Source organism: Diadema setosum, chromosome 9 (genome assembly GCF_964275005.1).
Source record: "Diadema setosum chromosome 9, eeDiaSeto1, whole genome shotgun sequence".
Taxonomy (NCBI): domain Eukaryota; kingdom Metazoa; phylum Echinodermata; class Echinoidea; order Diadematoida; family Diadematidae; genus Diadema; species Diadema setosum.
Genome location: NC_092693.1, coordinates 15,699,324 through 15,724,375, shown reverse-complemented (window position 1 = coordinate 15,724,375; position 25,052 = coordinate 15,699,324). Strand labels below are relative to the sequence as shown.

Genomic DNA, 25,052 nt, shown 5'->3' with positions numbered 1-25,052 from the left:
CATTTTTTTAAATAGAGTCTCATTTATTTTCCCATAACCAACAACGATGAATCTGATATGAATGTAGCGTGAAAATGAAGCAACACTTGGTTTTGTTACTGATTTGAATAATCATTTACAATCATAGAAGTTTTACCCGCTCACATATTATTATCATGCAGACTCTCGCTACTTTGCTTTCACAAACACACGTGGTGGACCTTCAAGCTATGTGAAGTACGTCTTCTCTCTTTCATCCACCTCCCTTGATTACTTTGTCAGGGCACAAGAAGGGTCTATATACCTGACCTACTTGTGCATACGATTTACATAAGTGTCAGTCCACCGTGTACTCAATCAGGCTCACCACATGGTGTCCGGTCCATCTCTGTGTCCCGACACAAAAGACTCCGAGACGAATGCATGATTGGCAGTCGGCTATTGTTCCACGAACAATGGCCTCGACTCGGGGCTCCATTCATTCCCGTCTCGTCAACGAGCACATGGGGCCTCATTAGCGCTTCTCTAGTATTGGTCAAGAAAACAAACTCGGAGGGAAGGGAGAGAAGGAAACATCATCAGCCGCCTCTTCAGCGCTTGACCATTCTCTCGCGTCGTACTCGGCCACTCTCCTCCCATCCGCTTCTTTCATTCTCTGTCCACACTCGCTCAGTCTCTTGAAAGAGATCAGCAGGGCACTAGACAGAGAATAAAGCGGACTCCCCACTCATCCTCAACAATCGACTCTTCTCTGACCCCCTGTGTTATACTCCCTCTCGACGCCCTCACGTCTCTATAAGAATACGCCCGATCCACAAGCTATTCCATTCCTTGTTTCAGCGCTCGGCGGACTTGTATTAACCTTACCGTTTGCTGCGCTGCTCGTCCTGTATCACTTTTTATGTGTACTGCAGTTAGTATACATCTGATTATATCGCAGATGATTTCTTGTTGACTTCACATGTTGCTGTAGTTTCATTGATTCCTTCGAAAATGGAAAGTTTGCGTCCAATTTTCAGACGGATCGACATCTTTTGGGGTATTGTCTGTATGATACTTGCCGCCAGTTCGCCATCTCTCGGTATCAATGCAAGTAAGTATAATAATTATTATACATAATTCCCATCTTCCTGTTTTAATGTGTATAAAATCACATCTATAGTATAGCGTTCATACAATGTGTTTAGCAGGATTATGTTCTTTAATGTTAATTCTATCATCATGATGCTTGAATTTTAATGGTTGTTTTTTTAATCACTTTTATCACCATGCGTAAACAAAGTACAAACACTGTATCAATAAAAATGCATAGTTATGAGTGGGGGAAAAGATTTTTTTCCCAACTATATAGTCTTACATTGGTGCTGCGAAATGACAGATCTGTATAGAATTTGGGATGTTGATCCTTTTGCTTGGCTGCCGCGAAGAGTGGAGGTTTAATCATCAAAATATAATGTAAATTTCAGATATGATCGTAAAAGAGCCTTTGTTTTCAACAAAAATAACATACTAACTCTGTCTGTCTGTCAGGATGTCTTTTGTTACATCTTTTCATTATGTTTAACATTCATAGATGTATGTTCAGGACTTTGTCTTTATTCTGTTAGGAAGAAGTACACAATTGATTATCATTGCTAGTCTGCACCATTGCCAAAAAACAAACAAACAAACTTTTAGTTACTGTACATTATTCAACATTCAATCTAGGGAAGACTAATACATTTACGAGACACTAACATGAAATTTCCAAAATATGACTTAAGGCAACTCAACGCTGTGCGAAAAGTAACGCAATGATAAAGTGTGCATGTAAGTTTTTCGAAAAAAAAAAACAACAACAAAGGAAAAGATAATGCGTTCGGGATGTGACGTGCCTTCCTCATAATTATAGCATCATGTATGTTTGTTCCTTTCTGTTAAGTGGTGTTTCTTTGTGCATGGTTGTACACATCGATAATTATCATTGATATACTCACGTCACAACACGGAGAACTCGTCTCACTGAAATTACGTAGGAACAGCTAGTCTGTATATCTCACGGTCATGGGGTATAACAAAAAGGCAACATTCAGGAGCGCAAAACAATTTCATCTCGTGCCAGCAAACTTTCATACTCTTAATGAGACCATTTGGCCAGCGCAGTTCGTAACAGTGATTAGGGATGAAAGGGCATTGTCCGATTAATCGCCTCTTGTGTGTCCGGACAATCCTAATCCCCTGTCAGTTCCCGTGGAAGAAGACCAACCATTTTCTATTTTCTTATGCGTCCTAATTGTTCTTAATGACCTCGTTCTCAAGATGTTGTTACATCCGTCAATCTTGTCTTCGTCTATTCATCTACTACACCTTCGGTGCTCGTGACAATGCAGATGATTTGGTCTTTCACACGTTCGCCTTGCACTTCTTTTTCCTCCCCCCCCCCCCCTCACTGTCTTCAGTTTATCACCAATTGTCATGCATTACACAATGAACGTTTGTTGCCACTCAGAGTGATTGGCACCCTCTTGACATCACTATTATAGGAACCTGCACCGGGCGGGGATTCTCCTGTCTATTAATCCGGCTTAAAGAGACTTCAGTGAAGGTGCAAGGTGCTCGCACTCCCCGGTCAAGATGGACGCACACAGCAACATAGCTATCACTGCATGTATTTGGACTACCTTCTCACTTAGAAATTACGCGTTGACTGTAATTATATGAGAATCAAATCGCTGTTGTCCATGTTCTGACAAAATGATGGTGCTGCCGACATCAGAAATATAACAGACTGACATCTTGTTGTCTATTACTGACAATGATGGCAATGTAAGATTCTATCAAAACTGTGAAGCGCAGAAGTTTGACCGCAAGCGCTTATAATATAACACGCGATTTAACCGGACAGGATAGGACTACTGTAATAATGGATACGCTGGATAGGTATACCCGTTGAAATAAAGTGAACATTTTATCGTTGAGCTACCCCCACTAGGCTATAATGTTCTTATTAGACACAATTACACCTTAATACGGTCCGAGTAATCCCTTCCTATTTGACTGGCGGAAATTTTTGAGGTGATATTTGATGACATCCGTGTTTCCTATACGAATTGGGATTCATTTTGATTATGAAGACGCGTTTTACAATTTTACCATCCTCATGGTGCCTTAGTGGTTAAACATGGCGTATTCTGCCATCTTACATTATCTTATCACTAAATTGCTCCTATAGGAAATAGGACGCGCAGCTGCAACTATACAACAGACTATTAAAATGTCGATTCTTTGGAAATCAGGCCAGTCAGTGACACAGTTGCGCTTGTGAATCACAATGAAATCTATTTTTTTTTTGTAATTGAACAGGTTTTATTAGAAATCATGTCTGGCAGCCGAAGGCTGAATTGCACATGTTTTACAATCATAGTTATAGGCAGATTATTTCGGTGCTCTGTACAAACAATGATATAAGGACATGACATAAAAAAGAACAAATATTACAGTGGTCACATGTGGTAAATCACAAGAAGTGATCAATCTATGAGGGTACCAGCCCAATCAATTCTGAAATTGCTTTTACAAAAACGAGAAGAAAAAGGAGATAAAAAATATCATGTCAACATGGCAACACTGCTCAACACTGAATAAAAAAAAAAATCATTACTACTACAACTGATAATAAAATCAGTGAGGGTACCAGCCCATCAATACTCGGATTACTTTTTCAAAAAGAAAAGAAGAACGAAAAAAGAAGAAATGAGGAAAAGGGAAAAATTCACTGTCAACATATCATTACACAACTAATCATTAAAAAAATTCCATTACTATTTCATCTACATATATTGATCTTAATTTTTAAAAAAAATCACACCTACACATCACATTAATCACGTGTGCCAAATTTCAATAAAATAAACAGTATTTCTTTCTTTTCTTTTAAACAATTATTATCATCATGACAGCTCATCCTTCAACATAAATAAAACATATCTTTTAGGCCTACATATCAAAAAACTACATCCATTAGAAAAAAAAGAAACTATATCTCAAATCAAAATCTGAAATGAAAAAGAGATCAACTCAATCCACACTCATTGTTTTTCTTAATAACAAAACAATATCCGAAATTAAAAAAAAAGAAAAGCGAAATCTACCCGTCTCTGCTATAACAATCATAAAAAATTATGGCTCAAAAACTGATAAGATCAATTAAATTCTCACTATTACTTCATATGTACCAAATATCCGGTCATTTACTCAAATCCGCAATATATTTTTCTATTACAAATAATACCATATCAAAAGCAACACAGGCAAATAAACTGATGAACATACAGCCGGAAAACATCATACTTGAAATGCTACTTTATATACAAATGCATAAAAACTTCTAATCTTTATTATTCAGTAGATTAATGAAATATGGAATTGCACTGTCCTGAAACCGTTTTGTTTTACATTTGTATTGCTGGTACCTTGTGTTCGAACGCAATGTGTATTGATGCCCTTGGTGTTTAGCAGGTAGCCAGTGGGATACGAGCGGGTTTTTAACCATCCGACAAGCAAATTCTATACTCAGCTGTCTTCTCCTTTCAGCTAAAGTGCCCAACTTGCAGGTTTCAAGAGCTGTAATGTACGATGTGTAGTTTTTGCCTAATATTATTCTGCAGGCTCTTTTCTGAATCATTTCCAACTGACTTTCAAGTTTCTTTGTGAGGGAGCCACTGAACACTGGGCAGCCATACTCAATAACAGGACGTATGTATCCTGAGTATACAGTAACTAAATCAGCTGTGGGGAGGTGGAAACGTTTGAGGGAGCGAAGCATGTATAACTTTTTGTTGCACTTTTTTAGAACCTCAGTAACATGACCATCCCATTTCAAGTTTGATTGAATCACAACACCTAATATCCTTGTCTGGGTAACAGTACCTAGTTCAACGTCTGCAATGAACAAAGCATTATGCAGAGGAGGGTTTTTACAAAAAGTTATTGTCATTGATACACACTTTGAGGGGTTCAATTTCATATTGTTGTGTCTGGTCCACTGGTTGATTTCATCCAAAGCATGCTGCATGTTGGATGGTTGAGTCATTTTCCTACTCTCAATCAAAGTCATATCATCCACATACTTTAAATGCTGGACTGGAACATTTGAACATACATCATTGGTCATTATCAGAAATAAAATTGGCCCAAGTTTAGTGCCCTGGGGGACACCTGCATTTATGTTTTTCCAGTCAGATAGCTTTCCATGGTACTTAACACACTGAGGACGAAATTCAAGAAAACTCACGATCCAAGAAACAAGGCAGGGTCTTACATTCATGTCAAGCATCTTCTGTACGAGGATGTTATGGTCTATGTTATCGAATGCTTTAGAAAAATCGGTCAAAACAATCGTTGATATCGCCTTTGAATTTTCAGCATTTGTCAGTATTTGGTGAAGCAACTGGATGAGGTAGTGATTTGTTGACAGGCCTTTCCGATTTCCGTACTGGTTGGGATCAGTATGCTGAGCTATGTCTTCAACTAACCATTTAGCAATGAACGATTCCGCAGTTTTTGCAAAATAACTCGTGAGAGCTATCGGGCGCAAATCCTGTACAGTGGGGGATACACACTTGGGGATCGGAACTATTTCAGCACATTTCCACTGATGTGGTACTACACCCTTTCGGAAAGAAGCATTCAAAATATCAGCAAGGGGAGAAGCTAATTCACAAGCGAATTCTCTCAGGATCCGTACAGGTAGGTCTCCTGTAATGCTCGCCTTTCCCTGGTTTAATGTGCTCAAGATTTTATACACCTCCCAAGGCCGTACTATAGGACACTGATGTTGGGCTGGAAGGAAGGCTGGTAACCTGCTTCTGTCCAGTGAAGGTAAGTCAGCTGCTATCGAACAGAAATATTCATTGATATAATTGGCAATTGACACGTCATCAGCTGTATCATTGTCTGGAATGTGGATGGTAGTATCATCTTGCGCACCATGTGTGATGAGTTTTATTTGTCTATACCATGATGCAGGATCTCTTGCCTTCAGATCGCGAATTCTGGTGTTGTAATAACGATTTTTTGCTTTTGTTATTTCTCGTAGTGTTTTGTTTCTTAGATGGCGCCACAGAGATAATTGTTTACTAGCAAAAGCTATCTGCCTGCGACGTATAAAAGTTTTGACTTTAGCGGTAACCCATGGTTTATCTGATTTGTGCAGCCGGATGGTCTTTGTTGGAAGGTAAGTGTCAAGACGAGAGCGAATGTTTTCCAAGAGCACATCACACTTTTTGGAAGGATCAACAATCTGCGCAAGTTCTTCCCAAGTATGGTGAGCAATCCAATCTCCAAAAGACCTCAATCCACTATCTTTTAGGGGACGTACGACTCTTTTCTTTGTTGTATTTTGTGGACGTGATCGGTTGGCTGGGATCCAAAGAACACAATTATGATCGCTGGCAGCAATAGGAGAGATAACTTGAACATGAGAGTAAAGATTGGCATGATTGGTCACGATCTTATCCAAAACATTGTTTCCTCTGGTGGGTTCCATCACTACTTGGGTAAATTTGTTATTAGCGAGGATCATTTCAAGATTCAAATCGTTGAAATCCCCCATGAATGATATTCCCGCTTCAGGATACTGTAACATCAGTGCATCACTTGTAGATATCAAATGATCAATATATTGTTCAGCATATGGGTGGCGAGGGGGGTAGTATACGACACAGACGATGAGACTAGATAACTGCCGAGGTAAACGTGGCGGTCTCAGATGTAACCATATAGTTTCAATGTTATCTGGTATTTTGACAGACAGAAGACTTGGTTTAAGATGGTGCTTAGCGTATATTGCTACTCCACCTCCAGGTCGTCCACTCCGGTGATTAGAGAAGAGAGAGCAGTCAGGTAAGGAATATTGCTCCAGAGGTGTCAGTGGGTCAAACCATGTCTCTGTCAGGGCGATAACATCTGCATTATTATATGTGGCCACAATCGTGAGATCATCCAACTTATTATGTAGAGACCGCACATTTGACAGTAACACTGTAGGCAGATCATATCCTTTTACACAAAACTGATGATGAGAGTGGTGAGTATCAATGTTAGTGAGGAATTGTTTCCTTCTGCGGTATTGTTGAGGGGGATAGCTCTTTCCTCCTCTCGGTCTATGGATCACTGGAATCTTTTGGCCAACATCGAGACTTGTGCACGAGATTTCAGGGGAGGAGGACATTTTTGTTGATTTACCACCACGCTTCCCCCTGTGTGATTTAGGTTTAGAATTGATTACTAGATCTGTTATGACCTTCCATGTTTGAGGCGATACCTTCATATCACTACATTGATCTCGTTTGCTACGTAGGTACTCACATGAATATTTCAGTCTATCCTTAGATGTTTCAGGCAAAGGACCGGGGTTGGGATTGACATCGCCACACTGGAGAAGTAATGAGCGGAAAGTGGCGGTAGAGTTGGCGGTGTAGAGGACCCTTTTCCCCACATATTTGCTGGGAACAAGTATACATGTCCGTTTGTGTAGTAATGCATCCAAGGGTTTGTAGAGAGTCACAGAAATCCTTGTTGTATTCACACAAATTCCAATGGAGAGAAGGGGCAACAGGAACAATAGCGCTGCTTTCATTGTTGGGTAAGTTTCTCATTCAAGTTGACACTGAAAATCCTCACTCACGAGTGTGAGCTCCAACAGGTGCAAACGGGATTCAGAAGGGGGTGCTTGATGAGTCCCCGGGCTCATTGACCTTCTTCTGAGCTGCTCTCGGTTGATTGAACATGCTCGGTATACAGCAAGATGTCTGCCAGTCCTTCTGCACTTACAAGTGAGGAAATTTCCTCCACATTTACAGGTACGTTGCTGGAGTTGATGCTTTCAAAATTGTCCAGCAAATGCTCCAAACATTCTTCTGGTGGATTGTAACAAATGCAGACTGAAACCAACAGTTAGTAATGAGAAAATGACATAGAAATCAGAGCACCAAAATGAGTGTGTCAGCCGTGGAGGCGAGCACATACCTATATTTAGGAGTGCCCATACTCGCAATAGATTTTACGTACCTCTCCTCCGTAAGAAAAACGATGCTCGTCGGATTTCACAGTTGCAGTTATTATGTTTATAATTTCAAACTTGCCATGTGTTGATGACTCTGAGAGAGTTAAAAAACAAGCAAACTAAAACTCATAGTAATTACCCTGTTTCCGAAATGGGTATATATAGAGAGACTAAAACGACCACTTTATCATCCTAATAACTAATTATACTGGTTTTTTTCTTTCTTTCTTATACTATTTGATTTTATATAATAAAATTGTTTACATTAAAGTTTCACTTGTCGAAATGTCTACTAAAACATGTACATTTGCCACGTAAACTGTAAACTTATATAACATGATATATGATAATATTACGTCCTCCCTCCTATGATATGAACGATTATGGCGATATCTCTTCCTGGCCATCATACAATGTAATTATCTTACTCTATCTCTGGTAATGTCGATCAGGTATTGCCGATAGCGATAATTATCGTCTCAAACAGTTTCCCGCCATGTGCTGCCTCAGCAGAAGATAATTTCATCTGTGTCCTTGTGATGCAAGATGCGTCGTCATGGCGATGCATCCCGAGTGTAGTACTCATTGTAACCATACCCTAATGAGATGAGGCGAAATGTGTTGTGTAAAAATGATGACAATTAGATAACAGTCAATGTCCACCATCTCTGCATGGCAGCGTAGGCGTGCTCTCCAATGTTTTATCATTGTCTCGTGGGCGTTTATTTCCTGAAATACCTCTTCTCCTTCCTGAAACCGAAATTATTCTCGCTGTCTTTGGCCACGTTTTGCGTTGGTCAATATTCTCACTGGAATTCGAATTTACGATATTTTGTTCTCCACTGCATACGATAAATGTCAAAGTTGTCAAAGTTGTGACGATGAGGATCATAGCATTCTTTTTTTTTTAAATCACAGCAATTGCAACAATTCTATTTTCTTTCCTCCAGAATGAGTGCATGCGTGGAGGGGAGGTAGGAATTCAAAGGTTATCGGATTTACCAACAATGATTATGTTCAAGATCTTCACGAATGAGATTGCAATGAATTCATGTTTTGCTTTCGTTTGTTTGTCACTTTCCTTTGTTCGTCCACTACTTTTGCCGTTTTTTAAGTTCATGCTTCATTCTCTTTGCCATTATATTCCCCCTCTCCAGCTTTCATCCAGCGCGAGATCCAGGGTCAATGCAAGCATGTCATTCACTACAGCAACGGTCGAATCATCTCTCACGTGGGTACGGGCCAGTACAGGGACGACGCCGACTGCCAGGTGACTATCGGCGTGGAGGCGGGAAAACGAATCTTTCTTCGTTTCGATCGCTTCGACGTGGCCGGATCAACTAACTGCTTTCAGGTAATAAAATCATGCCCACTCCCTTTTCATTGTGAATCTCATTTCGTCTGATAAAATCAATGTTTGCCTTTCATCATCAACAAAAATGATCAAGACTCTCTATCATTAATATACACAGAAAAAGTAGCAATAAAACATCATAGCGGTTTTCAGAAAGGTGTACTAGACCATGTGTACAGATCGAAGAAAAACATACGCAAACTTATGTTTCTAATCAAGAAGCAAGGAAGAGAAATGTTTCGGCTTGTCGATGGCTGTTATCACATAAATATACAAAAATGCAACAAGAATACGATGAAGAAGGTACATGCTCAAAAAGGGGAACGGAAAATCCGCACAACGGATATCATTGTTGGTTGGCGTCCATATTTACTTTCGACAATGGCGTTTGTTTGTTGCATAGGGACATGTTTGCAGAGAAAAGAATCGGAAATGCTTCTGACAAGGTCAAGATTCAAACTCGTGACTGCTTCAATAGACACGTTGCATTCGTTGAAAAGAGGTGAATTCTTCGAGTGCATTACCCATCAGTGCCCATTGTTTCCGTTTTTTCACATATTTGGACAATCTCGGGTTTCTAACACAAGTCGAATTTGTGCACGGGAGAGAGTCCGACGCTCGTCCCGCTCCGCGAGTTGTATCGTTACAGCGCCATCTCTTGTCGGGATTGTTACAAGTACCGACAATACACTGTACTTCGGAGTTCGAAGACACATTCCCGAAACCCGGGATCCCGAGATAAAGGCTCACAATGAAGAGACTGTTTACAATCTCTTTGGTTTTGCACAGACAGATGATTTTTTTTTTCTCGTATGTTACATTTTCTTCTCAACAAATTCAGATCAGTTTGACGAAATATTTTACTAATAATTCAATTATTGTACCAAAGCAAGAAATAGAATTGCTATCGACATTTTTGTGAATCGTCTTCTTGCTTCTTTTGAGAATATCAGTTATATTTTTGTTCACGTTTAAATATGATGTGTACCATTTCTCGCAGGACGAAGTTTTGGTGTATGACGGTACTGGCGTAACCAGCCCCATGCTCACTGGTCGACTTTATGGGCTGTGTGGCTCCCTCCCGCGACAGTATCGTGCCATGCACTCCAGCGGCAACCAAGTCACCGTTCGCTTCATCACCGATGGCGTCACCACGGATAATAGTGGGTTCGCCATCTCTTACGTCAGCTACTTTCCTACCGGATCCTCTGCATCTCGTAAGTATTGGTGGCCATGATTGGTTTCCATCGTATTGCCTTTTAAATCACAAGAGTGAGCCAGGTCTTCCAGTCAAGTTTGCTATACATGTATCGTCATCCCTTTGATTCTTGTGTGACAATTAAAAGGTCGCTAGTATGAAATCCAACATTAATTCAGGGAAATTTCAAGTACGCAGCCGCATATAAGAGTCACAATTAACGCTGATGCAAAGGCATCTTCAGTTCTGCGACGTTTAAAGAATCAGAACCACTGTTTTGAACTTACATTTGATTTAGGGGTGAAAATATCTCACGTAAATGGCTTTTTGTACATCAGGTCACGCTATTTGTTTTAAACTTACTTCGGATTACTCTAAAAAACAACAGCAATGATTCTGTTCGAAATAACATGAAAGTCTGATTAAGTCAGTTTCAACATTCTATTCAGCTCTTCCAAACGCCCACCAAATTTATGAACGCCTTCTTCTTCACCTCCGATGTCACGTCACTGCGGTAGAATCACAACGTCAGCATGTCTTGGCCTTAACATAATGGAAATTTCCAAGAAAATCTTCCTCTTTGAAACATGACATATCATTATGTACTGTGATGCACCAACTTGTAATTACCCTACTATACTCCTATAAAGTGTGATGACTATGATACACGAGCTTACCAAGGTATTTCAGTCTAATTAGCATGGTGTGACAATTTAACGCTCTTTTTCCGATTAGATCTGGCATTATACCCTCTGGCAACTAAGTAATGAAATTTCCTCAGATGCTAATCGCGCTAATGACACATTGTCCCTTAGATGGTTGCATGGATACCAGGTATCGTTGGTATCTTAATACAGGAAATGTTACTTTAAGCGCGAAGGATTACGATGTAAAATCCTTTTGTGTCCTACAACTTATACTGCAAGCTGCAAGACCCTCAAAGAATCAGCTGGTCACAATCATATCGAGTTTCACTCTGAAGTAGGTTACCCCAGAACGCACAGGTCAAAAGTGATAAGGAAGTGGTGTACAAAATCTCGTGGTAACACATTGTGCCGACGAAAATCATTTTTCAAATATTTGTTTTTGTCGGAACCGGCTCGTCATTTTTAACCTTGTCCAGTAAACAAACGTGTTCGTTAAATCATAATTTGCCAGAAGCAGATAGAATGATTGGACGTCCAAAAAGGCTAATATTTGTCTAGGTCTCACGGGTAGAGAGTGTCAAGTCCACCATTCCAGTGTGCAAAGTTCAAACCTCGTGTTGGTTGAAATGCAGGATCTTTTTTTTTTTTTGCGATTTTGTGAGAAAGACCTGTGTCTACTGAATATTACGACATGGGAATGTCTCGCACCTTCGATATTTGCAGTTGCCATTATTTACCTAAGTTCCGTCGTGCAAACATAAACCAAAGATTACATTGTCCCGCATCACTTTTGTACGCGTTCATCAGTTTTTCTACAATTTATAGATAATAACGTACTTTACTTCCGACTCTAAGCAATGGTTTTGTTCAGTCTATTTAAAAATTGATATTTCGTCTATGAACGTTGGGAAAACAGAATTGTAATGCAACGGTATGAATATTTGTGTACATCATTACATATCATGAGTATATTAATGACCTATAAGTCAAGAAGATGAATTGAGATTAATAATATAATAGTCGTGACAGAAGAAGAAGGACTGCTAGCAGAAATTTGTAGTAGTTCACTTATTACCTTTTACTGATGCCAAGCTTTCCACTTTTTCACAGGTCTTCTTCAGGGGTAATTGGGACGTACATGATATAAGCTAATATGATATACCGATGCATACATAACTATCATAATCCTATATGTACCAAATACCCAGTGGTAGGGTACCTAATGGATGGGATTATTATGCTTTAGGTATGAGAGCAATGACAAAAAGGGCATATCTTTATCATTCAATCTTTATCTTCTATCGATTGATTTCTGTTTTGTTTTGTGTTGGCTCTCGTTGATACAGAATCGAGTGACTGTTTCCCGTGCCAGGAGAGTGCAATGTGTATCGACCGTCATCTGATGTGTGACAACCTGTGGCACTGTCCGGAAGGGAGTGACGAGACCTTTGACCTCTGCTATGGTAAGTCAAATGTATATGGAGGGGGGGGGGGATAACTAAATGCTACATAAAAATATATATACACAAAGACATAAAAGGAGGTATGAGAGAAATGCATGGTAGTGCGTTGTAAGTAGCCTCTGGAAATTTTCTGACTAAACAGTGTTTTCTGTGTCCTCGGAATACAAAAACTAGTTGCTATTCTCGGGAATAGCTTCCTTTTCTATGCATATATTAAGAGTTTCTTTTTTTTTTACTTGATTCTAATTGAAACGCTTCAAAAATGTGACTGATGGTATCACCTCATTATTCTAAAGCGATGAAATGTCAAATTATAGGGAGACACACAGCATCCTTGACCGCACTATTTCCTATCAGAGCAAGGCTTTTCAATTAAAATGGAAGTGCCACAGCTCTCTCGGATCGAAGGTTCGTATTCACGAACTGCAGTGCAAAGTAATAAGGATATCACAAATACTTAAAATCTAACGCGATGAATGTTCATTTTTTTTATATATATATTTCAGATCCAAATGAGCCTGGAGACGATAGTTCAGACGATCATGGGTGGTTGTCATGGACGGGTACGCACCTCGCCATGGCATTCGCCGGAGCCGCGGTTCTCTTCATCATCGTCTCGCTGATTTTCTGCTGCTGCTGTCATCGGCCGTCTCCGGAAAACTTCGGCGACGCTTCGGGTTCGCAGGTCATCGCCGATGCCAACATGTATTACGTCCAGCAAGCAAAATCTGATGTCAACTCGATGAATACTGCGGTGGACAGACACAAAGTTCACATCCAGAGACCATACAGCAGCCATCTCAGCGAGGGTCGCTATGAAATCGTCAACGCCGATGTGTCGGATGCCGTGATTGGCTGTCATCCAACCAGCGCGGCCAGCGCCTTAAGCACCGACTCTCCTGGTTGGTGGGAGTCTCGTCGCAGTTCAGGCGACGGCTGTCAAGCAGGATTTTCGAACCAGGAGGCCTATGACAACCGCCAAAATTATAAGTACCCCAACGGCGTCGACTACCACGCGGAAATGGCCTCTATGACGAGACAAGATTGTTACGTAACGAACATGTCCTTCATTGAGCAGCAGGAACTGAGATGGCAGTACCTCACAGGACAGCATCAGACTCGTGTCTCGCTTCCTCCAGAACACGCCTGAAACAAAGACTACTTGGTATAGCGATGACTCTTCGTTGTCGTGTGTAAATACAGATTATAGTTATTTATTGTAGCATCATTACCTTAACCGAAAGAGGACAACTGTTCATGATCTATATATGAGGATGATTTGCAATCCAGCAGACTCTATTATGTGATTAAGTCTTCGAGGTGCTTTTCTCTGTTTGGCAGATCACAATCACAAATATAACCCTAAAAAATCTCATAAAATAGATCCACCAAAAATATCCTTTCTGAGGCTTTCACTGTGCTGTAATCCAATATCTGGAAGGAAACGATGCCCTTAGCGAAAGTTACCGGATGCTTCAGGTGTCTTTATTGAACCTATTTATATAGCACTCTCACTTCATGCTATTATCATCTTTAATATCAGTCGTCTAAGTAAATCATTGGATATTGATACTTAGTATGTGCTCAATTGAACGTACACACATTGGTAATACAGTCACGTCACACTATGTTATGTAAGTGACACGCATGCAATTTGTGACTTATTATTTGACATTTATTTTTGTCGTATTAAAAAAATGTCTGGAATGACATCATGCACGGAACTATTATACACTGTCGCTTGTCTCATGTTATTTTGTCCACATCATGGCACATTTTGGGGAAATAATTTAGAGATCAGAACCCGGCATAGGTAGGCTATATAATTATTGCAATGACATCGCATCTCTTCAATGGTTTGATGAGAAAGCATATTGGGTTATTAAGCCCACGTCAGTAAGAGACAAAAGACAAGCGATGACTGCTGCATATTCGAATTCTAGTTCATCTCACTAGATGCTATACAATAGTCCATCACGCATTTAATGTTAGTCGAACACCTGACTATTAAACTCTGATGTATGGTGTTCTCTACCGGAAATGACGCGTCACCTCCAAACCAAGGAGTTATAAAACTGTGATCGCTCCTTGTCCAGACTAGCATCCAAAGTAACACAACCAACGCTGAGAGGCAGGTTATTGCGTAGATCCGATATGTCAAAGCTGGATAGGATATGGACTCAAATGTTAGTCGCATGTATAGAGCAGAATGTTCCATCATAAACATTTATGACTGGAGCTAAACGAACATCAATGTTAAGAAACTCGTGCTAAGTACTTGATAGCAAAATAATTAATAAACCATCATTAATGCACCAAATCAACTTTTACCATTCGAAGTGATACCTCATAAACCTTAGAAATTAATAAACTACAACAATATGCTTTTCAATTGCTTTAATACGCAAATCTTGAGAGACGATTGTGTTGAATTTCTGATGAATACAAAAGAGGGATCTTTGTAATTAGCTGTTTTCGAGTTTTGTCACACCCACGAAAACAATCACGCGTCTTTCCCAGTAGCAAAGTCAGAATGTTGCCCCAAGTTGTTACTTATTTTTGTTTTCTGCTTTACTATTGAGTTTGCATTTACATGCTTAATTGTCATTGTTGCATTTTTTTTCATTTCATGTTGTTATCAGCATGTATAAAGTTATAAAACCTGAAACACAGAAATCCCTATCTCGGGACATCATTCAAACAAATCCACCGATAACTATGATAACAGAATTAAAATGCATAAATAGAGCAAGAGATTTCATGAAAAGGTGACTGAGACTTTCGTCACCTTTTCATGAAATTTCATGAAATTTCTCCGACATTATAAAACTCCAGCAATCAGCTCACAGGACATCGCGAAACTTCATTGTCTTAAGGGGCTTTGCAAGAAAGTCTAGTTGAATCAACCGCAAATATCTATTGCAAATTTTGCAATTGACAGATCGATAACCCAACTTGCAATCAATCGCAAGTTTCCGTTGCAAGAAGCAGTTCGCAGTCAATATTGCAAGTTGCACTTGATTTGGATAGCAACTTTTTTTTTTTTTTTTGCGAAAGAATCGATCGTAACTTGCAATCAATTGCAAATTTGCAGTTAGTTAAAAGACTTGCAATTGATTGCAACTGCCTTGCAGCGCCCCTAAGACATTTCACTGTGCTCGGGGGAAAAAAAGTGACAGGATAAAGGATATTATACATAAAGGAAGAATGGTTTGCTCGAGCGATACTAGTATGCGGCAGAGCACACTGCTGAGCCCATAAATGCTTACCAGTATGTATATCATGTATGTATGTGTGTATGTGTGTGTAAGTGCGAGAGATCGATCCTGCCCGAAATATGTATATGTATATATATATATATATATATATATATATATATATATATATATATATATATATATATATCTACATATATATATATATATATATATATATATATATATATATATATATATATATATATATATAAATATAAATATATATATATATATATATATATATATATATATTTATATATATATATATATCTACATATATATATATATATATATATATATGAAATATATTATATAATATAAAATCTTTTTACAGATATGTATATGTTTCCACGTGCAAAGAAGACTTCCAGGGGAAAAACGTTATGGCTTTCATCATAATGACTATTTCTCTAACATCTATCTAAAAACAGTTATTCAATATAGAAGTTGTCAATCAATCCAAAAAGTCTCAGTCTGGACATTTTGTCTATTACTAATGTTCGTTTCGTTTCATTGATTTCATTTTTTTTTTTTCTGGAATCTGATGAAAACGATATGCCATAAAGCAGAAACCTGGAGACTGACCTGTAGGTTACAAGGAAAAGACCGGAAACATGTATTTACGAAAACATCTCATAGAGTTGAAGAATCAGCAAATACCTGTAAGGGGGTCTTTGTAAGTTTAATGACAAGCAGTAATAACATAGAATGATTTAATGGACATTGAAACAAAATCATACGTGATTGTAAACTTGACGCAATAAAATATGCAAGAAGAGAAAATTGAATACTTAGGGACTCTGCATGGTATTAAGAGAATCATCAATTTTCAAAAGTAAAAATATACCTCTAGCTATATGAGACACTTATTCGACTAGTCAACCCCCACTATATCCTCTACACCATTTGTATGAACTTGTATATAATAAAGAAGACAGACCGACTGTGTAGACATGTATAAAGTGAATATTATACAGTCTGTGAGTGCATAGTCAATACTGAAGTCCTGAAGAAAAAACAATAACAAACCATGCTGTGTGCATGGCATAAACTTGTATATAAAGAACACAGACCGACTATGTAGACCTGTATAAACTGACTATACGGTCGTTGAGTACAGAGTCAATATTCAACACCTGAATAAAAAACAATAACAAACGAGTTGTGTGCATGGACTTACACCTCGCTATGACGAGAGGAGATCTGACAGTGATGAACGGGGCCATGAAGTCGGGATTATGGCAGACAAAAATGTCAGCGCCCCATCGGGGGACCTTAATTCAATACAATCTGCCCTTTCAAATCGGTTTCGATTGATCTATTGAAAAGGAAAGATCAAGAAAATTCCCTTTATGAAAAGTCGTTCTTATTATTATTATTCAAAATGGAATTACGATTGTTGGCGAACAGAATCCTCCCTCTATACCTCTGATACGAGGGGAAATATGCAAGTTCAGCGATAAAAGCATCCGTAGATGCAATCCTGTAACCTTTTGTAGAAACCAAGGAGAAGTTTGCAAGATTTTCTTATTACTTTCTTCTTCTTCTTCTTCTTTTTTTTTTTTTTATATGGAGAGACATCTTTGACAGATTAAACCTAACGTCCGCAGAGTTTCGGTATTCATTTTGCTTGTGGACCTGCGTCCTTCTTCCTCGAACCATTACAACTTCGAGTCCTATAACCGCTGCCTTATGCTGGCGTAGATGTTTAGCTAACTGCTTTGCTGTTCCTGCTTGTGATGGTGATGATTGAAGAAAACTTGAACCCTGATGCCAGTGACAATGAAATGCATTATGGTATTCCAATCGCGACTAAATGAAAATCATCGTACCAAAGGTGCATGTGCACTGATGAGTCTAAACAGGCAATGCTCATGGTGGACCATTTACTAAAAACTGCCACAATATTATATTTGATATGATTAGTGGCATTGTATTACAATCATGATTAGTTACATGATGTTAGACCCAAATAGGCGTTCACCTTTCCCCGAATAATTGTCACAAGGAGCATTACAATTCGGACATTATAGTTGTATATTGACATTATAGCACATGATATCTGCATAAAAAAACCCACCTAATTTGAACTCTTACCTTTCCTTAAATAATTGTCACTGGAAGAAGACATCTAAACACATCCAACTTTGTCAAAGGTTATTATACAAAATGATGGCTCAAGAAACATAAGATGGGAATATTTTCAATATTCTTAACTAACAAATTGCAATAAATTCCAGAAAGAACAACAAGAAACTATAGTACTGCAGAAATGATTTCTAACATGAATTTACAAGTAGGTATCGAATTAAAGTTGTACCTTCAATTTGTCATCAGTTCTAGTAGAATCTAACCTTTCTGGTGCATATGTATTTGGAAGTATTATAAGAGAATGTTACACCATTAAATCACCCTCATTATAGTCGATCACATGATATATATATTATATATTATATATTATATATATATATATATATATATATATATATATATATATATATATATATATATATATATATATATATATATATATATATATATATATATATATATATATATATATATATATATATATATATATATATATATATATATATTGTTTCCTTCCGCCCTATAAATCAATAATCAATTGATAATACAAATTATATCTGAAAAAAAAAGATGACGACGGTAATCTTATCTATCAAAATCATTGTAAAGTAAATGCAATGTCCAATTGTGCAGAGTGTTATGATGAACCGTTTATACAAGTATATTTGATAAGAAAATCTACATAATCTTTTCGCAGTTTTAATTCGTCTAAAAAATATAGTTGTTATTGTTGTTACGAACTAGACAAAATCAGTTGACACCGAACGTGTACGTATAGATGCATGTGTGTTCACATATTGCACACACTTTCTGTATGCATACCCATGTATTATATTAACGACCAATAACAAAATATTTTGATGGATGACAGGCACTGAACTACAATTGTCATTACTTTGACACAAGTGTCTCACAACAATGACAAAAATTGGGTTTGTTGATCGCCCGATCGGGAATTATTGACATTATTCAGTGAGATGCTATACAATGTGTTTACTTTCTGCATCACCTATGCATATTCCAGAGCTTGTGTCATAACACCATTGTGTGTCCGAAATCTATTGTTACTGTATACCTTTGCATCTGCTTGCGTGCTCGCGTTGGAAAATAACCACCAAGGAAATTGGGTCACGGTGGTCAACATTACACGCCGACTGGAAACCAAATTATGTTTGGATATTTACTCAAACGAGTGCAATCACCTGTTTATAATTGATAGTAGTAGGTAGTAGTAGTAGTTTATTCTTTAAAAATCACACCCGTCACACGGACGGCCGGCCTAAAAAGGCCTATGAGTGATACATGTGTACATCAAACATTATATATAATACAAAATATACAAATGAATCATGTAGGACATACAGATATGTCAGAAAGTATCTGTTAACTCCGACGCTTTTTGATAATGGTTTGATTACACATCTTAGAATAATAAGTTCATATTTTTTTGATAAACCCTTTAGATGGAATATATTTATTTGAAAGTAAGCATAACAAGAGCGGAAATTACAACAATGATACCCTAGCGATAAGATTAATAGTAAAATTAATACAAACATAGGGCCTATATGGAATAAAAATAAGAAGAATAATGAACAAGGTAGAGAGAAAGAAAACATAAAGGAAAGAAACGTTTATATAACCGCAGGCGAAACTATAGACGTGGTTTATTTACCTGCATTCGGACAAATTTCACAAGCCATTATCTTTATCTCCTTTTCATTTTGAACAATATTGCGTTTGGATTGGACTCACGGACTTTCAGGCACCAGCCTTCAATTCCTCGTTTCAGCAGAAAGTTGTAAAAAAATCAGAAAACGCCATCTGCGGCAAGCAATAAGAAGAGGACTGCTTTCAATGACGAATTTCGGAATTCTGAGGAGAGCGTCATGTTAGTTACTATATAATTATTCATAATAGTAACAGTGGTGAAAATAATAAATCAGAGATGGAAGGTTATAGAGAATCGAGGCGAGAAATTATGAATGCACCTCCCACCCCCCCCCCCCCCCCTTCCCGGGTAAGGAGCTTTAGCACTTATAAAATGTGAATCGTGAGATCTGGTACATAAATACATTATGATATTTGACTTGTTCTGATTTTCTTTCAAAAAATCTCAAAATATGACTTTCTGGTGATTGAAAATCAAAGTCTTAGAGGTTACGGTTCGTTATTTCGAAGGTTCGTTATTCCGAAGTTTCGTTAATCCAAAAATGAAATAAGGTTTGAAGTTCCGAAGGCTTTTGCATGTTTGTTTGTTTATTTAGGCTTTCAATGACGAATTTCAGAATACTGAGGAGAGCGTCATGTTAGTTACTATTGATAATAGTAACAGTGGTGAAAATAATAAATCAGAGATGGAAGGTTATAGAGCATCGAGGCGTGAAATTATGAATGCACCTCCAACCTCCCCCCCCCCCCCTTCCCGGGTAAGGAGCTTTAGCACTTATAAAATGTGAATCGTGAGATCTGGTACATAAATACATTATGATATTTGACTTGTTCTGATTTTCTTTCAAAAAATCTCAAAATATGACTTTCTGGTGATTGAAAATCAAAGTCTTAGAGGTTACGGTTCGTTATTTCGAAGGTTCGTTATTCCGAAGTTTCGTTAATCCAAAAATGAAATAGGGTTTGAAGTTCCGAAGGCTTTTGCTTGTTTGTTTGTTTATTTAGGATTAACATTTAATAGTAAACTTTATATCATTTTCGGAGCTAACGAACCGTCAGAATAATGATTTTTTTTTTTTTTTTTTTTTTTTTTTTTTTTTTTTTAATTCAGACAAACGAACCTCCGGAAAAACGACACAATGAATGTTCGGATAACGAACCTTATTTAATTTCGCATTAGCGAACAATTATTAATTGTAATAATGAGGAATTCATGTGTTTCGGAATAACGAATCTTCGAAATAACGATCTTCACCTGCAGAAGCGCGGTGAGGGGAGGGGGTTGAGGTCGAAGAAGAGAGGTGAGCGTGCGGAGTTGCAGCCCTCACTAGCCGAAGGTTCACTGGGATGTGGTCTGCAGGTTGTTATCAAGTTGAAGTGCCTCGAAATACCATTTCCAAATTATTTTTCATAATTATAAAGTAAAGTCAGACGAACAGTCAGACAGAGACAGAAGGACAAAAATATTGATTTTTATAATATTTCTGTGTGCATCCTACTATTCTTCATAAGTGCTTATGATCTATATCATTTTCTGTGAAAACTAACCCTTGCAAAACTGCTATTCATATTTGGTTTTAATTCATTATTGAACAAAAAGTTTTCCATACTATTTGACTCAAGTGCAATATCATGTCGAATTAAGGGTACCAAACAGTGTTGAGGTAATGATTGGGAATTCAGTGCCTACTCTAAAAAGAAAAAAGAAAACGAAAAAGAGGCTACCCTGGGCATAATAGGGTCTTAATTATCATGATCTGAAAGAGTCAACATTCTGGTCCGGGACAGGACGCTAAATTGAGGTCAGGTAAGTAGAGATTCCCACTTAACAAGCGTTGCAGAAGATGTGGAAGTCAACTGAGGTCATTTGAACACACACGTGTACATTACAGGAAACCGGATGTGGATACATGCCCCTTGTTATTGCTTGTTGGGCCTGCGTGACTGAAGGGACTAACTTAAAGGTACTGTTTACCATTGGAAGCAGTGATTTAAAAATGTTAGAGTTATCTCATTTAATGCATATGTGTATGTCAGTTGTATCACAAAACATCCTTCCATATAAAAATTTTGCAAAAAAGCCTAAAATATAAAGAGATATCACTATTTTTTCTCAATGAACCATAACTGTAGACGGTTTATTCTAGAAACAATTTTATTATAACTACTGTTCACATTTTGTATATTCAACAATATTTAACATTGATTATACTGATTAACACTTTTACATGTGTTGTTTCTACCCCTAACTTGCATTTTAGAACTAGTTTGAAACAATGAAGCTGGGTTTTTGCTTTATCTGCAAATGGTAAATAATGCCTTTAAAGGTACTAGCCCACATTTGCAAACCCACGAAAATCAAAACTGCATAAAACAGGTCCAATATGACTTCAAGTACAAGTTATAACAGTAACATACCTCACCTGTCGCTCTTTGTCTATACCATTCGATAAAAGAGAGAAAATCATCGTTTTAAAATCAATTTTCAAACCGGGTCAACCCGACCCAAAATCGAATTACGAGCGCGGGATATAGCTACGTACATTGTACGTGTAACACGTACGTGGACCGGAGCTAGCGAGCGTTAATACGCATGCATACGGATTACGGTGCATTTTCATTTATTTTTATGAAAGTAATGGACTAATTGGAACGAAATTTTGCACAGGTGTTACTGCAATCATACCCAAACTCCATGCTAACTATGAGACCAATTGCTGCAGGTTTACAAATGTGGGCTAATACCTTTAAGTTGATATTAGCTGTCAGCTACAGGTATGTAAACGCTAAGGGTGAAAATGATATTAGGCCCTCCCAGAATTCGATGAGAGTATAAATGACCGGTATTATAGACATCAAAGTTCTTCGTGACTTCATAGTTTTATCTTTATCTAAAATAACTAATTGAAATAAACATTCTTAAACTTTTCGCTTGTCACAGCAAACTACCGTTTCCTCATTGTTAGTGATGTCATATTCGATAAAATTGGAGCATCGATTAATTTAGATGTTGGAAAGTTAAACGAAATAGTATAACTTCTAAGATATCATTCTTCCTTTAAATAGGTAAAAAGGTATCATTAATTTCACGTACTGGAATGCTACCAAAAATTTGACTAAAAGACAGAGCATATTTTGAATACTACAGTGATAACGTATCAAAGAAACTACAATGGTAGTTTTTGCATTCATTCTAATTCATCGTCGTTTTTTTTTTGTCTTTAATCATCATTATTTTCATAAGTACACCCATGATATCATATCCTTTCTTAGTGATATCAGTATTATAATTTCTGCAATCGTTACTCCCCTTCAAACATTTCATAAGAAATCACATACGCTATGGAAAAATTCACTATATTTTGTGAAACGTTTGTTGAATGCTAGAAAAGACCTTTTTTCTAAGGGGGTGCGCTATGAAATGCGAGGGTGCTGTAGGGGTGTTTTTGCTTTGATGTATGTATCTGTGTCTAAGTTCGCATATCTTCGTTATTATCTCAGTCCTAGATTGAGAAACTCAGTAGAGAAAATAATAACTTAATCCTACTGTTGGCCGCTGGTTCATTTTCAGCGATAAATACACAAATATTCGCGAATACTGAACAGTGGACAATAGCGTGGGTTGATTTTTCAGAACTTGTTATTCAAGTCTTTTTGATTTCCAGTTTGGCAGCTGTACCTTGTTATAGAAGGACAATCGCTCCATAGTCAAAATAGGTGTATTTTAGCAGAAAACAAGATTAGAGCAAATCTCGCATTCCTTTCGGTCGTGACCCACTTTAATGCTCTTAATTCTCTCAATTTCTCTCGCAGGATTCTGGACGTCATATGACAGATTATAATACTATTACAGCAGAAGTAGTGACGCATGGAATCCTAACTGGATTAGTATATACGTATATAATCAGACTGTTTATCTATGGTTGCCTGCAGTATACATCTGGATGGATGTTTGAATCAGCTAGATACATGTATATGCTATGCGGAATCTAAAACGTGCTTTCATAATAATTTCATTTTTAACATAGTAAGTTGCAAAATTCGTCAGCCTATGATGTGAACTCATTGCATTGTGTGAATAAGCCGATAGTATACTCCAGAATGATTATATTCCTGTCACTACAAACTGCGACAGGAAATAAGAAAACAGAGTTATACTACTATTTATGTATCTAAATATCAAACGAAACATCCATGCAATAACATGCCTCAGTTTTTAAATCTACATTACAGGGAAGTCGTCGACGAAGATCAAACACCCCATGGTATTTATTGTCACATCTTATCATACTGTTATATTTAAGAATATTTTTGTGAACGTCCAAATCATTGCACAGTTTTGTTTTAGCAATATGGAAACTGCACACTAACATGTGAGGCTTGTAACAAAGATTGAATTAAAAAAAAAAAACACTCGTAATTACTACAACCGCTCATGATGGATGACTTTGTATGCGAATATCAGTAATTTTCGTTTTGTATGGAAAAAAATATTACAAGAGTACCGTCTTTCAGAATCTGATTGTTCAATGAATACAAAATAGTATAGCAAGAAAGTTGATTATGTTCAGATTAACATGACTGAAAAAAAAAACAATCATTAAAGGACATGACTGTGGAAAGTGTATGTGAACATTTGCAAAAACATAGTTTGTAGCGAAATTTTAGGTCTCGATCTGTTGTCCTTCTTTCATCAAAATTTAGTACTACTTTCGTAATCATTTTGGAGATATACTTGACAGCTATAGAAAACTGAATTTTCTGCTCGTTGACCTTGGTCCAATCATTAAGTAGTTTAAAGGCAACCAAATGGGATACAAATTTGAGATGATGTGAACACCATTGTTTGCTGCAGTGTGCTTGGTGAAACAAGTTGATGAACCTTTGCCCGTGAGGTTTGTTGGAACCGGAAGGGTAGCTCAACAATGGCTGAATAGCCCATTGCTGTCTAAAACCAACATTGATTTTGGATGGCTGCGGATGTTCAAACGATGGTCAATGTCCTTTTTTTTTCTACAACCTTTGCGGCAGCAGAATCATTTCAAAGCGATCAAAGCTTTCAAAATATATTATGCTGAAATATCGGTTTGGGAATCCCAAATCTCAGCCCCTCGTTTTGTCAGAGGCACCGGCAAAGTTATTGTTCGCGATCGTACCCCGTGCTGCGATGGCACAATAAACTGCGCCGGACACCCTCCGTGGTAAGTGTAAATAGTTTCTTCACGAATATTACCATGAACGCATCCTTCAACAAACAGAACCGCGGAAGCGGCAGTGGAGATATAACGATGGTGATGATGATGATGATGAGGATGATGTGTGTAATGTGTAGGTCTGTGTATGTTGTC

At 37.7% G+C, this 25,052-nt stretch overlaps 1 protein-coding gene across 1 annotated transcript; it reads left to right on the top strand.

Annotated features, from left to right (window-relative positions):
- Positions 1 to 1,772: 1,772 nt before the first annotated feature.
- On the top strand, positions 1,773 to 13,835 carry LOC140232884 (uncharacterized). Its single transcript, XM_072312997.1, has 6 exons — positions 1,773 to 1,788; positions 3,875 to 3,931; positions 9,178 to 9,377; positions 10,378 to 10,594; positions 12,569 to 12,685; positions 13,192 to 13,835. The coding sequence occupies exons 1-6, from the start codon at positions 1,773 to 1,775 to the stop codon at positions 13,833 to 13,835; spliced, it is 1,251 nt and encodes a 416-aa protein (XP_072169098.1).
- Positions 13,836 to 25,052: the final 11,217 nt, after the last annotated feature.